Below are 14606 nucleotides of genomic sequence, written 5' to 3' on the forward strand. Positions count from 1 at the left end.
CATTCCTCTTCAAGCTGTCATTCCCAGCATAGTAGACTAGATGATTGTCCAATTCAAAGCAGCCAGTACTAGTCCATTTCAGCTCACTAATGCCTAGGATATCGATGTTTATGTATTCCATTTCATTTTTAATGATTTCCAATTTTCCTAGATTCATACTTTGTACATTCCAGGTTCCGAATATTAATGGATGTTTGCAGCTGATTCTTCTCATTTTGAGTAGTGCCACATCAACAAATGAAGGTCCGGAAAGCTTTACGCCATCTACGTCATTAAGGTTGACTCTGCTTTGAGGAGGCAGCTCTTCCCCAGTTATCTTTTGAGTGCCTTCCACGCTAGGGGGCTCATCTTCCAGCACTATATCAGACAATGTTCTGCTGCTGTTCATAAGGTTTTCACTGGCTAATGCTTTTCAGAAGTAGACTGCCGGATCCCTCTTCCTAGTCTGTCTTAGTCTGGAAGCTTAGCTGAAACCTGTCCTCCATGGGTGACCTTGCTGGTATCTGAATATCGGTGGCATAGTTTCCAGCATCACAGCAACATGCAAGCCCCCACAGTATGACAAACTGACAAACACTTGGGGGTCTAAAAGATTACAGCCATTGAAAACCCTATGAAGTACAGTTCTACTCTGAAACAGATGGGGTGGCCATGAGTCAAATCAACTTGAGGGCAACTGGTAATCCAATATGAGTGGTGTCCTATAAAAGAGAAGAAACACAGAGGGAAGAATACCATGTGATTCAGCAGCTGCAAGCCAAGAAAATCCAGGCTTGCAGCAGCAGAAGCTGGAAGAGACAAGACATGATCTTCCTCTAGAGGCTTTGGAGAGAACATGGCCATGCAACATCCTGAATTTGGACTTCTAGCCTCCAGAACTGTGAAAGAATAAACTTCTGTTCTTACAGGCCACCCAATCTGTGGTACTTGGTTATGGCAGCCCTAGGAAACGAATACACCAGAGGACCACCCCTCCCTGATTTTCTCCCTCCCAGGCGGGCCCAGTCCCTCTGATCATCCCTCTCCTGGCCTGAGGCCCAGATCCAGTTCCTGTCTACTCAGGCCCCTTTGAACAGTTGAATTTTTCCTAAACCCAGGACCCAATCCACATGCAGAACCATGGACAGCGCTGTCCCTGATGTCTGGGGCTGTCCAAGGGCTAGAAAGTGCCTAGGTCTGAAACAGCACCCACTATGGGCAGACGCTGATGAGAGAATTGGAGGAGGTTTGGGGACTGAAAGGAAACCCTGGTGGTGTAGTGGTTAAGAGCTACGGCTGCTAATCAAAAGGTTGGCAGTTCGGATCCACCAGGTGCTCCTTGGAAACCCTATAGGGCAGTTCTACCCTGTACTACAGGGTCACTATGAGTAGGAATCGACTCAACAGAGATAGGTTTTTTGGTTTTGGGGACTGAGTATGGAAAACGTCCTAGTCTGCTCTTCTCTGTCTCTCCTTGTCACCCCAGAAGGAAGGGCCTCATATTACATCAGAGAGGGACATCTCACACACTCTTGGTTCTTAGACGTCAGTTGCTGCAGGAAACCCTCCCTTGTCTGGAAAAGACTCCACCCCTGTCTTTCACTTCCTACGTATATGAGGCCCCCTTTCCTCTTTCTCTCTGCCTGGTACCCAGATAGAGCTTTAGAAGACAGAGAACATGACTCATGGTCCTTTTTTGTCCCTGGATGTGTGCCAAAGCCTAAAAGATTTTTAATATATGTCTCAATGTCTGTTGAATAAATGAAGGCCTGACATATCAGCAGGCTGGCTAAGTCATCATCTTTGAACATAATGGAAGATATTCCAAGTGTCTAGGCACTGAGGGACCTTACTTAGACTGGAAAAAGGGTTCTGTGACCTCAGGCATGGATAGTTGTCAAGGGGAGACCTAGCAGGCTATTAACTACAAAAGCAAAGTAGGACGAGCAGAGGGAAATCAGGCAATCACCTCACAACAGAGAGGAATTGTGGCAGGTGAAGGAAATGTGGAGAAGTCATAGAGAGGGATTCTGCAAGTGCATTTGCAGGACTCACAGGAAATAGGGGGAGGGGAAAAGACCCAGTCACAAGTTCCACCTCTTCCTGAGCCCAACCAGCTCACCCAAGTTTGAGGCTGGGGCTCCAGGCTCAGTTCCAGCCACTGTCCATTGGATCTCTCTGCACAGACAAGTTCAAGAGTTATCCCAATGCTTCCTGAAGCCCCCTATGTGCCCCAACCTGGGCCGGGTCCAAGACAGAGAGGATTCAGTTCCAGAACAGTCTTGGTTTTCTACTTCTCTGGCCCCATGAGAGGGTCTCCATGAAACCCATCTGGGGAAAATAGGCCCCCAAACTCCCATCCTTCTTGAGGGAGCGAGTGAGAAGCAGTATCTGAGAGTAGAGGAGGAAGGAGGGGCCCAGGCTGCTGTGGTCTGAGGTGAGAAGAGATCATCTTTCACTTCTTCTGTGATGATCTGGGCAGAGGGGCTATTGTTATGGATTGAACTGTGTCCTCCAAAAAGGTATGTCAAAGTCCTAACACCTGTACGTAAGAATGTGATCTTGTTTGGAAATACGGTTTTTTGTTTTGTTTTCAGTTAATGATGTCATACCAGAGTAGGGTGGGTCCTGATCTCTTCTGAGTAGTGTCTTTATAAAAGGAGAGAATGGACACAGAGACAATGTCACACAGGGGAAGATGCCATGAGAAGGTACATCTACAAGCAACAAAGGAACACCAGGTATTGTCAGCAATCCCTAGAAGCTGTCAGGGAGGCATGAAAGTTTCTCTCTCAAAGCCCTTAGAAATGATAAACATGGCTGACACCCTGATATGGACTTCTGGACTCCAGAACTGTGAGACAATAAATTTATGTGGTTTAAAGTCAATGACTTTGTGGTACTTTGTTAAAGCAGCCCTAGAAAACTAAGGTGACCATTCCTGTTGAAGGATAAATTTGGAACAGAAGCCATAAATTTTAATCCAGGACGGGCCCCCAGCTGTCTTAGCACTCCACAATTGTCCCCGACTTCCAAGATGGGATAAGTCAGGGGAATCTAGACTATTCCTTTCAGCCTAGAGATGCTGTTGCTGCCTGTTGCTCTGCCAGGAAGGCGACTGAGGTCTAAGGAAGAGGGGGCTGGTGGGGCTGGAGTCAGAGCTTCTGTCTCCCTCAGTGGTCCCTGGAGGACTGGGTAGATACAGTCTGCACATCCTTCAGTCAGTGATGGCAAAAGAGGGTCTGTGCATCCTATACCTGCCCATTCTCCATCCCCATCTTTGGGTTTTCTACACTGACTTTAACCCACTTTACACCTTCAGATCCTGGACGTGGCCAAGAGATACCATAATCCCCTGTGACCACAGATTATGTCAAAACCTGGAAGAGGGAATCTCCTGAATTGTAAATATTGGCAATCAGATTTTTATTGGTAATAGCTTATTAAGAAGATCCCTAGGTGGTGGAAGCAGTTTGTGCTTGACTAATAACCTAGGGGTTGGGTGATTAACCCCCCCAGCAGCACCGCAGAAGAAAGGCCTGGCAATCTACTTCCAAAAATATTACAGCCAAGAAAAGACTATGGAGCAGTAGTTCTACTCTGTAACACGTGGGATCACCATGAGTCAGAACTGACGTTATGGTAACGAGTTATTTTTATTACAGAGACATGCAGTGTATAAAAATAGAAAACATACGACAGCAACAATAATAAAACATATTCTCGACACTTAAAAATCACTACTGTTAATACCCTAGTGCATATCCCTTTAGATCTTTTTTTTCCAGAAACATACAAACTTTTTTAAAAATGTGATCATCTAGCACATACGGTTTTCTAACCTGCTTTTTTTTACTTAATGACCTTGAACTTTCCATCCTAGTAAACGTCCCTCTCATCTAATCCTCTGTCCATGTTCACACCTATTCAAATTTTTCCAGTTGACCTCCAAATGTCCTTTACGGCTTTTGTCCAAACCGATGAGGAATCCAGGACCACGCGTTGCGTTCAGTTACTGTCTTCATTAAGTCTCTTTAACACATTTTTCATTAAAAATCAAACAAACCTGGAAGAGAGAATGTGGGGACCATTCAGCACCCTTAGCAACTCAAAACCCAAACAGAACCCATTGCCGTGGAGTTGATTCCAACTCGTAACGCCCCTACAGGACACAGTAGAACCGCCCCATAGAGTTCCCAAAGAGCACCTGGTATTTGAACTGCTGAACTTTTGGTTAGCAGGCATAGCACTTAACCACTATGCAACTCAAGGATCCATAATTGTTCTCTCTGAGCACCAGATTTTCCACGATGTGGGAAAGTGGGGCATACTCCTTTTGGATGGAGAGATGTTACATGAAATATAGTTTCAAATATATGACACTGTCTCTGAATATAATAAGTAGTGAGGGGCTGCAGGAAAAAGCACGAGAGAGAAGAGGTATTAGTTTCCTTAGGGCTGCCATAACAAAGTTCAGCAAATAGGTGGCTTAAGCCAACAGAAATGTGTTGTCTCACAGTTCTGGATGCTGGGAGTCCAAAATCAGGGCGTCAGCTATTCTGATTCCTTCTGAGGCCCTGAGAGAGAATCTGTTCCATGCCTATCTCCTACATTCTGGTGATGGCCGGCTATCTTTGGCATCTCTGGACTCCTACATATATCACTTCAATCTCTGCCTCCACCTTCACTTGGTCATCTTCCTTCTGTGTCTTTCTGTGTCTCTTCTCCTTTTTTATATGGACACCAGTCCTACTGGATTAGAACCCACCCTACTCCAGTATGACCTCATGGGAATTTAACTGATAACATCTTGAAAGACCCTACTTGCAAACAAGGGCACGTTCACAGGGAACGGGGTTAGGAGTTCAAGATACCTTTTTGGGGAAAACAATTCAGTCCATAACAATCCCCTAGTTTGTGAATAAATGAATGAAACGAGTGAAGCACTACTTCCCTTACCTCATCTAAATCTTTCTCCTATACCTCTGATTCTCAGGCCATCCCAAGTCCTACCCCTGGCAGGTTGACCTTCACCAGGGTCCAGAGGCTGTGACTCCCAGGGGTCTGGCCAGGTGGTCCCTGCTTCCCCAGAACAGACCATTGTGCGCAAGACCAGAAGGCAGGACTTGAGGGCTCTTGTCTTTCCTTGCTGCCTTACAGAGCAAGCCTCTTGCCTCCTCTGAGCCTCAGGGGACATCTGTGACATGCAGAAAGGGAATTGGATAATCTCAAACAACCAATCTTTGGCTACGTCTAAAGCTCCCCTTCTACGGTTTCTTTTTTTTTTTTTTTTTTACATTTCGTTTTCACCACTGGCTTCCTGCCTAGGCTTCCTCTGCCCTCCTACATCTGCAGCTTTCCTTTCCTTTTCAGAGGCGCTCTGGAAGGCAGGGTGTCTTAGGCATGGGCCAGAGATGCTGCTGTCACTGCTGGTGCTTCTGCCCCTGCTGTGGGGAGGTGAGTGGGCTGAGGGGGTGAGGGGTTCTGCTCAGGGGAGGTTCTGGAGCTTGAAGCTGAGTCTCTCCCTCCCCAGGGTCCCGGACTCAGAGTTTGAGAATCAAGCTGGAACTAAAGGAATCCGTGACAGTGCAGGAGGGCCTGTGTGTCCTTGTGCCCTGTAAATTTTCCTACCTTAGGGGTTCCTATGGATACCGCCACATGTTTTGGTTCCGAGGAGGGGCGAATATACACCAGCGTCTTCCAGTGGCCACAAACAAACCAGAACAGAAGGTGCAGGAAAGGACCCAGGGCCGATTCTTCTTGCTCGGGGATCCCTGGGTCAACAACTGCTCCCTGAGCATCAGAGATGCCAACGTGGAAGACAATGGGATGTACTCCTTTGGAATGGATAGTGCCTATAAGAGATACTTATATGGAGATAAGATGTTCTCTCTGAAGGTGACAGGTATGGTAGGGACGCAGGAAAAGGCCCTAGGGTGTGGTGCACTAGAAGTAGAAAAAAGATGGTTCTGCTCCTTATGGGGGTGGAGACAGTCACGACAAGACCCTGGGGCTGGCTGACAACATGCTGAGGGGCTCTGATCTCTCTCTCCTTCTTAGCCCTGACTCAATCACCCAACATCCAGATCCCAGGAATCCTGGAGTCTGGCCACCCCAGGAATCTGACCTGCACTGTGCCCTGGGCCTGTGAGCAGGGGACACCCCCCATCTTCTCCTGGAACTCAGCCGCCCTCACCTCCTTGGGTCCCCGGGCCCACCTCTCCTCAGTGCTCACCCTCTCCCCAAGACCCCAGGACCATGGCACCAGCCTCACCTGTCAGGTGACCTTCCCTGCAGTTGGTGTGACTGTGAAGAGGACCATCCAGCTCAATATCTCCTGTGAGTGCTGAGTGGGGTCAGCTGGGTGGCTGAGAGTGTAGGGCCATGGTTGGGCTCGGTCAGGGTTTGACAATTGGGACCTGGTAGCCAAGCAGGAAGGAGGCTCCTTACCTGTTTCCACGGTTTCTGAGGGAAAGGCCCAATGCCCACTCATTTCTCACCATGGATGATGAGGCTGCCACATCTTCTATCCCAGATGCTCCACAGAACATGGTCATCACAGCCTCCCAGGGAAACAGCACAGGTAGGAAAGAACTTCTCTGCAGGGCTGGGATAGAAGCAGAGTCTCTGCCAGCTCAGGACAGACCTTAGGTCTCAGAGCTCCAACTAACCAAGGACTGCATGGAGTAGGAGAAACCAGTTGTCTTAGTTATCTAGTGCTTCTATAACAGAAATACCACAAGTGGGTGGGTTTAACAAACAAAACTTTATATCTCATGGCTTAGGAGGCTAGAAGTCCAAATTCAGACTTTGGCTGTAGGGGAAGGCTTTCTGTCTCTCTTGGCTTGGCTCTATTCATGCCCTTTATCTTTGAGCTTCTGCTCCTGGGCAATCTTCATGTGATTTGGCATCTCTTCCTCCATCTCAGCTGCTTAGCTTGCTTGTTTAGTTTCTTTTATATCTTAAAAGAGATTGTCTCAAGATGCATGCTAATCTAGCCTCATTAATGTAAAAAAATAACCTAATCCTCATTAACATAATCTGATTCTGCTTCATTAATATAACATGCATAGCCCAGTCACAAATGGGATTATAAACACAGGCAGAGGTTAGGATTTACAAGACATCTTTTTTGGGGGCACAATGCAATCCATAACACCAGCTGATGAGGGAGAGCAGAGGGAGAAAGCCTCCATTCCTGTCAACTCCTGGAAGTCAGTCTTTTGCTCACCCACAATTCTCTTTTGCCAATTCCGACGGAAGCAGTCCTATCCGTCTCACGTCACCCTTTTCTCTGATGTGCTTCCTCCTCCTGATGTTCCTTAAGTTCTTCCTTGGTCCATTAACTGCATTTGTTTACTGCATGCCTGTTTGAGGTCCTCTGTCCTCCACCAGTCAGACAGCTAGGGAATCTCTAGGAAAATGATCTGGGCCTCTTCTGAAGGCCTGAGGCCTGGACTCTACCCGCCTCTCCAGGGCTAGTGTGGCTATCACAGAAGGAGAGGGACACTAGGCTTGACCCTGGCAGAGAGAGGAGAACAGGGCTGTCAGTGTCCCATAGTGCTCACTCTCTCTCTCTCTCCCCCCATATCTCCTTCTATCTCTGTCCATATTTCTGTCTTTCTTCATCTCTCTCTCCATATTCCTCCCTCTCCCTCCATTTTTCTTTTTCTCCCTTTCCATATTTTTCTCTCTCTCCCAAAGCCTTCAGGATCTTGGGAAATGCCTCATCCCTTCCCATCCTGGAGGGCCAATCCCTGCGTCTGGTCTGTGTTGCTGACAGCAATCCCCCTGCATTGCTAAGCTGGTTCTGGCAGTCCCCAAGCCTGAACACCTCCCTCATCTCCAACACTGGATACATGGAACTGCCTCAAGCAGGGACTGCAGAAGGAGTGTTCACCTGCCAAGCTCAAAACCAACTGGGTTCCCAGCATGTTCTTCTGAATGTCTTTGTTCACTGTGAGTTTGGAGGCAGTTGGGGACGGACTCTATGGTGTTAGAGACACAAGAGATCCCCTGCTGAGCCATCTCCTTCCTCCCCACAGATCCCCCACAGCTTCTCAGTCCCTTTTGCTCCTGGGAGGATGAGGGTCTGTGCTGCAACTGCTCTGCCCAAGCCCAGCTGGCCTTCTCCCTGTGCTGGAAGGTTGGGGATGGGATGGTGGAGGGGAATAGTAGCAACACCTCACCTTCAGCTCCACTGGGCACTGGGCCAACAGCACCTGAGCCTCAGTGCTGGGCTAAGCCTTGGCCTCAGACTCTGCTGTAAGGCCCAGAATGTCCGTGGAGCCCGGAGCATCACTGTCCTGCTGCTGCCAGGTCAAGGGTCTTCAGTGGAAGAAGAGCCTCATCCCTAGAGAGATGGAGCGTGAAGGAGAGGCACTCAAGGCCAAGACAGGAGTGGCTGGGGATAAGACCCTCAGTCCTTTGACTGGTGGGGATGTGTGATGTGGTGTGCAGAGGCTGGCTCAGGATCTACAGAGCAAAGGGATGCCAAGTGACTGAGTCCTGGGTGGGCATCAGACACATTAATTGAGGGCAGAGAGGAGTGGATGGTTGGGAGGATGCCATGTGTTGGGATTGGCATTTAATTGAACCTTGAATTATCTGTAGGGAAACCAGAACCCAGGTCATGTTCAGAAGTCCTGGGAGCTGCTGGAGGAGCTAGCGGAATGGCCCTGCTTTGTCTCTGCCTTTTCCTCATCTTCAGGTGGGAGTGAGTGGGTTCCTGGGGTGGAGGGATACACCTGGGGTGGAGAGGTTATGCAGGTTGTACAATCTCAGAAAACCTGAGCTGGAAGAACCTGGAGTGTTTGGGAAGGCCAGAAAACTTCCACCTGTAATCAGTTGGACCAACGTGGGGTCTCTTCCCAACTTCTAGTTCAGCTCTTGGGTTAGGAGGAGCACCTGGAGACTAGACCCTCATCCATCTATCCCACTCACCATTTCCACGTTCTTCATAGAGAGTAGGGGGATGGGCTACCTACTCCAGGTTCCAAATAACAAGTCTGAAAATCCCTGGGATCTTCCCTCAGAGTGAAGACTCAGAGGAAGAAAGCAGCTAGTACAATGGAAGGCGTGAATGATACAATCTCGGTCTTGGGTTCAGGATCATGGGTGAGTGATAAGGACACCTCCCATTCAGCATTACCCCTTTTGGGCACCCTCCTTAGGCACTTACCTTTTAACATTCAACACTTAGCATTCTCCACCAGAGTCCCACATCTGGAGATCAGGGAGTTATTTTTATTTTTGTCTCATTCCTTAGAGATTACAAATTATCAAGTTCTATCCTTCTTTCCGGATAGAAGTAAGACTGGTCTCCTTCTCCTTATCTTACTCCTATGCTCACTGAGGTTTTTTCGTCTATCCTGGATCCCTGAGTCCACCTCAGGTTCTTGCCCTCATCTCTTCTCAACACAGGCTACCTGGAAAATCCTTCAGAAATAATTATCATCCAGTTCCTCCATAGTTTAGATGATTTAGATGTCTCTGCTAGCTTCCTAATGGTTGGAGAAGATGCCAAACACTTTGGTGTGGTATTGCGCCATTTCCAATCAGTTTCCTCCCCTCCATGCCATTGTGTTGTGGTCCATGTAGCTGTTCTTCATTTTCTTAAACAGGTCTGGCTCAGCAGTGGCCATGTCCCCTCCCCTAGATTTGCCACTACCTAGGCCACTAGTTCTACTGGCAAAATCATGCTCATTATTCAAGATGCAAATGAAATATTATCCTTTCCCTGTAGAAACTTTGGCCAACCCCTTCTGAGCAAGATGCTGTTATCCTCTCCTCTCTGTACCTACATCCCAGGGTACATCCCGGTTTTGTGAGGCTCACCATGCTATAATTGCAAACACAGGCCCATCCCCCACCATGGTAGGGTCTCTCCAAGAACAAGGGCCTGGTCTGATTCAGGGTCCTGTTGGTCTCACTCAATGTACCCTGTTTCCATCACCTCTCATATGTTTTGTTGTTGTAGGATGCCATCAAGTTAATTTCAACTCATAGCGACCCAATGTTTCAGAGTAGAACTTCTCCATAGGGTTTTCTAGGCGTAATCTTTATGGGAGCGGAGGGCCAGGTCTTTCTCCTGCAGAGCTGCTGGGTGGGTTTGAACCTCCAGTCTTTCCTTTGGCAGCTGAGTACTTAACCATTTTGCCACCAGGGCTCCTCCTCATAGCTGAAAAAACACCAGTTGCCATTGAGTTGATTCTGACTCATAAGAACCATATAGAACACAGTAGAACAGTCCCTTAGGGTTTCCAATGAGTGGTTGGTGATATTGAACTGCTGACCTTTTGGCTAGCAGCCAAACTCTTAACCACTGCACCGCTAGGGCCCCTTCTCATAGGTACACGTGTATATTTAATTCATCTCAGGTCAATTACATCAGTCATTAAATCAGCAGCGATGCTTGGTTCATGATATTCTGTTATGATTGATCTACTCATGGACCTCTTCTATTTTTTTCTCTCTTTTTTCCTTTATGATATAAGCCATTAACCCCTTACTCAATCCAAGAATGAGAATGCTGATAATAGATTACATCTACCTGTGTGTTTCTTCTCTTCCCAACCCTCTAGCTACCCCCATCTTCAGTAGTCTCTATCCTGAATTCTGTTTATGATTCCATTGCTGTTATTTCCCCCCGTACCCTCCCCTCTCCGCCACTCCCAACTCATGGAGTTACACCTAAGCAATATATTGATTGGAAACCCTGGTGGCGTAGTAGTAAAGAGCTACGGCTGCTAACCAAAAGATCAGCAGTTTGAATCCATCAGACACTCCTTGGAAACTGTATGGGGCAGTTCTACTCTGTCCTATAGGTTTGCTGTGAGTCAGAATCGACTCCATGTATTGTAATGTATTGGTTAAATTTGCTTATTTCAGACTTTGTAAAAAGGGCATTATGTTTGATCTAGTCTTTTGGGACCAGGTTACATTATTAAGATTCATCCACATTGTTAATATGTAGATGTAGTTCATTAATTTTTACTGCCATGTAATAAATATGTCATGTTTTTATAGCACAATTTATGTATCTGGTCTCATGTTCATGATCATTTAGATTATTCCCAGGTATGTGTTTTGAACATTTTTATTTCATGTCTCACAGTGTTCATATGCAGGAGTTTCTTGGTCATATATGTGAGAATTGAATTGTTAGATCACTATAAAAAATGTCCATCTTAACAAGGTAATGACCAATGATTTTCCAAAGTGGTAGACCAATATACATCCCCACCATCTACGTTTAAGGAATTTCGTTGATTCACATCCTTTCCAATGCTTGATTTCCCTAGACTTCTCAATTTTGCTAATAAAATTGGGATAGCACATTGTGGTCTTCATTTACACTTTCCTGATTACTAAATGCTTTGTATTTATTTATGTACTTTTACAGAGTCAAGAATATATAAATGCCTACCCCTTCTATGAAATGCCGCTTTACCGCTGTTGCCAATTTTTTCTCTTGGTAGTTTGTCCTTTCCTTACTAATCTGTAGGAAGTCATTATATAGCTTTAATACCAGCTTACGTTAGTTATGTGTATTATAAACAACTATTTCTAGTGTGTATCTGGTCATTTTGCTCTCCTAAGGCGACTTGCTGCACCTAAGGCTTTAATTTTGATATAGTCATATTAAACCTTTTATATTGAGTGATTTTTGTGTCTTTTTAAACAAAAAATTTCCTGCTGTAAGATCAGAAACATATTCACCTATATTTTATATAGAAATCTAAAATTTCTTGCTTTTGACGTTCAGATAATTTAGGTCTTAGTTATTCTAGAGTTGAGTTGTCTGTATTGCATGAAGGGGGTGTCTGATTTCATGATTTCCATATGGAGCTTCTGCTTCTGTTTATTCCTTGAACGTATTTATTAATAGCTGTTTTTTTTTTAATTTTGTCTTCAAATTGCATCATTGCTGAAATGTTGGGTCCTGTTTCTATTGACCGCTTTTCCCCTTGTCATGGCTGACATTTTGTAGCTTCTTTTCATATTTAGTAATTTGGGAAGTTATGCTGGACGTTATGTTATATAGGTGATTATCTGGATATTCTAGAATTCCCTTAACGATTGTTGAGCTCTCTACTGGCAGGCAGTTAATTTACTTCTGGATCATCTTGACCCATTCAAAGTTTTTAATACAAGCTTTGTTAGGGTGAGTTTAGATTAACCTTTACTCTATCTTCTCCATAATTGTTCTTTCTCAAATAGCATGTTTTTTTAATCAGATTTATGGCATCTCATAGTATGCATATGCAGCTGAATATTCAGCCAAAGACTTAACGAAATCACTATACAGATTTTCTGAAGCTCTTTCTCTGGAGCTTCTATCCATTCTTCTATAAGGTATCAAGGGATGGGCAAGTATAGGAAAGAGTGTCTGGTTATCGCCTTTACTTCAGGGTCTGGTCTCTGTCTGTCTTCTAGTACCTGTCCATGAACCAGTTACGCCACCCCTACCCTTGATTTATGTTTCAAAATATCTCCCATCATGAACTTACAACTTGAAACACACTGATTTTCTACGTATTTAATAAGCGCCTCTCCTAGAAAGCCATAAGCTGCACAATATCAGGGACTGTGTCTACTTTCATCATCACTCTACATCCAACACTGAGCACACCACCAGACAATTAATAAGATGGCAGGCTCTGTAGTTGGAAAGAACTGGTTTTGACTCTTGACTGGGTGCATTTATATTTGTGTGTGTCTTCAAGCAATGTATATAAACTCTCTTAAGCTCAGTTTTTTTTATTTGTAAGGTGTCTATGATAAGATTATCCTCTCCACAGTATTTTTTGAGAACAATGTGATTAGTATAAGCACTCGCTAAGGGCTGGCCAATCTGAATTATTAAGTATTTTTGAATAAATGAATGGATAAATAACAAAAATTTCATCAGTCCCAATTTCTTTCTGACCATTGGCTGCTTTATCCTAGACCCCACTGCCTTGATCTGAATCCATTTTCTTCCTTCCGCTCAGGGACAGCAGCACCAGTTCCAGATAGGCATCCCTTCAGACCACCGAGGCCCTGCTGGGCCTGGCCCTATCTCAAGAGAGAAACAAGAGCTCCACTATGCATCCCTCAACTTTAAGAAGCTGAGGCTGCAGGAACAGGAGGACACTGACACTGAATACACAGAGATAAAGACACACGAATGAGAAAGTGCTCAAAGTCACAGCCTTGAGTGGAAAGCACATGATCTCTCTCAGGTTTTGATTCTTTAAAACTGAATGGACTTTGGTAATGGATTATACGAACGTTCTGGCATATGTGGATTTCTGTCCAAAAGACCTGAGTTCAAATCCACCTATGTCACTTATTGAGCAAGTCACTTTATATCCCTGTGCCTTCTTTATAGCTCTGTAAAGCAGGCAAATAAGTTCTATGTAACAAGGTTATTTGGAGTCCCTGGATGACACAAATGATTAAGTGTTTGAGTACTAACCAAAAGGTTGGTGATTCAAACCCACCCAGAGGCAGCTCTGAAGAGAGCCCTGGTGATCCGCTTCCGAAAGTTCACAGCCTTGAAAACCCTATGGAGTGGAGTTCTATTCTGCACATATGGTGTCAGCATCAGTTGGAATCGGCTTGATGGCAACAGGTAACCAGGTTACTGTGAAAGAGTACATATAAAACAGCTCAGAATAGTCTTGACACAAAGCATGTGGTCAGTGAATGCTAGTTATTTCTTCCCTGAACAGAAAGTTTATGCTGACAATTTTTCCTAGGTCTTGGAGGGGTAAGTCCCAGAGGCCATAGCACTAGCTGTCTGTGTCACTCCCATCTCAAAGCTCTTCCATGACTTACCCAAATAAAGTTCCTGTCCTTCATCTTTCTATTCAAGACTCCATGACCTTGTCCATGCAGACTTCTCCAACCTCATTTCTCACCAGTCACCCATATTCCATGTCAATTCCAGCAGTTGCCTTTTAGATCTCCTAGCTTCTGTTCCTTCAGTAAAACTGAAGAACACCAATGAAAAATAATGACTAAGTGAAATTATTAAGATTAGCTGGAGGGTGGGAGGGGATGAGGAGGGACTGATTATATTGAAAAGACCACAGTTAGACTGACAGCTGGTTTATCAGTAGCAATATTGAAAGCCTGAATACAATAGAACATTGTCTTCAACACCCTGAGAGAAATAAATGTTAGTTTACGTAGTACTCAATGAAAATGTTTGAAGACTCAAGGTGAAATAAAGGTATTTTTAAAACAACAAAAACTATTCATGTGGTGCAATGGTTGCTTTTGTATGGCCTTTATCTCCATGGTCTTGTAACTTCCACCTGATTGGGAGGGATCATGCAAATAAGGTCTATGGAACCCTAACAAAGAGGTTGGTCATTTTGCCATCTTGCTAGGCTTAAAATGAGCCATCTCAGAGGTGGGAAAGATAGGATCTCACCACCAGCAAGGAAGAACAGCCAGGAATGGAGTGTGTCCTTTGGACCTGGATCCCTGTGCTGTGAAGCTTGTGGAACCAGAAGACAGAGAGAGAGCTGTAACACTGAAGACAGCAAGATGGTGAAAAGCAATGGCAGAGAACTGGCAGCAGCAGAGGCAGCAGAACCAGGAGACTGGCAGGAAACTGGCACGAGATGGCGTGG

General features: G+C 45.3%; 1 protein-coding gene across 3 annotated transcripts; it reads left to right on the plus strand.

Annotated features, from left to right (window-relative positions):
* Positions 1-5337: 5337 nt before the first annotated feature.
* On the plus strand, positions 5338-14210 carry LOC126086011 (sialic acid-binding Ig-like lectin 6). 3 transcript variants are annotated; one of them, XM_049901965.1, is made up of 8 exons: positions 5338-5436; positions 5513-5884; positions 6040-6318; positions 6515-6562; positions 7684-7938; positions 8593-8689; positions 9015-9096; positions 12975-14210. In XM_049901965.1, exons 1-8 carry the CDS (start codon positions 5394-5396, stop codon positions 13152-13154), a joined length of 1356 nt encoding a protein of 451 aa, XP_049757922.1. In that variant the 5' UTR covers positions 5338-5393; the 3' UTR covers positions 13155-14210. The 3 variants fall into 3 exon arrangements, 2 of the variants coding, with proteins under 2 accessions (XP_049757922.1, XP_049757923.1); XR_007519385.1 differs by lacking the exons at positions 9015-9096; positions 12975-14210 and adding an exon at positions 8025-8491 and having other exon boundaries at positions 8593-8676; XM_049901966.1 differs by lacking the exon at positions 6515-6562.
* The last annotated feature ends 396 nt before the right edge of the window (positions 14211-14606 follow it).

Source organism: Elephas maximus, chromosome 11 (genome assembly GCF_024166365.1).
Source record: "Elephas maximus indicus isolate mEleMax1 chromosome 11, mEleMax1 primary haplotype, whole genome shotgun sequence".
Classification (NCBI taxonomy): domain Eukaryota; kingdom Metazoa; phylum Chordata; class Mammalia; order Proboscidea; family Elephantidae; genus Elephas; species Elephas maximus.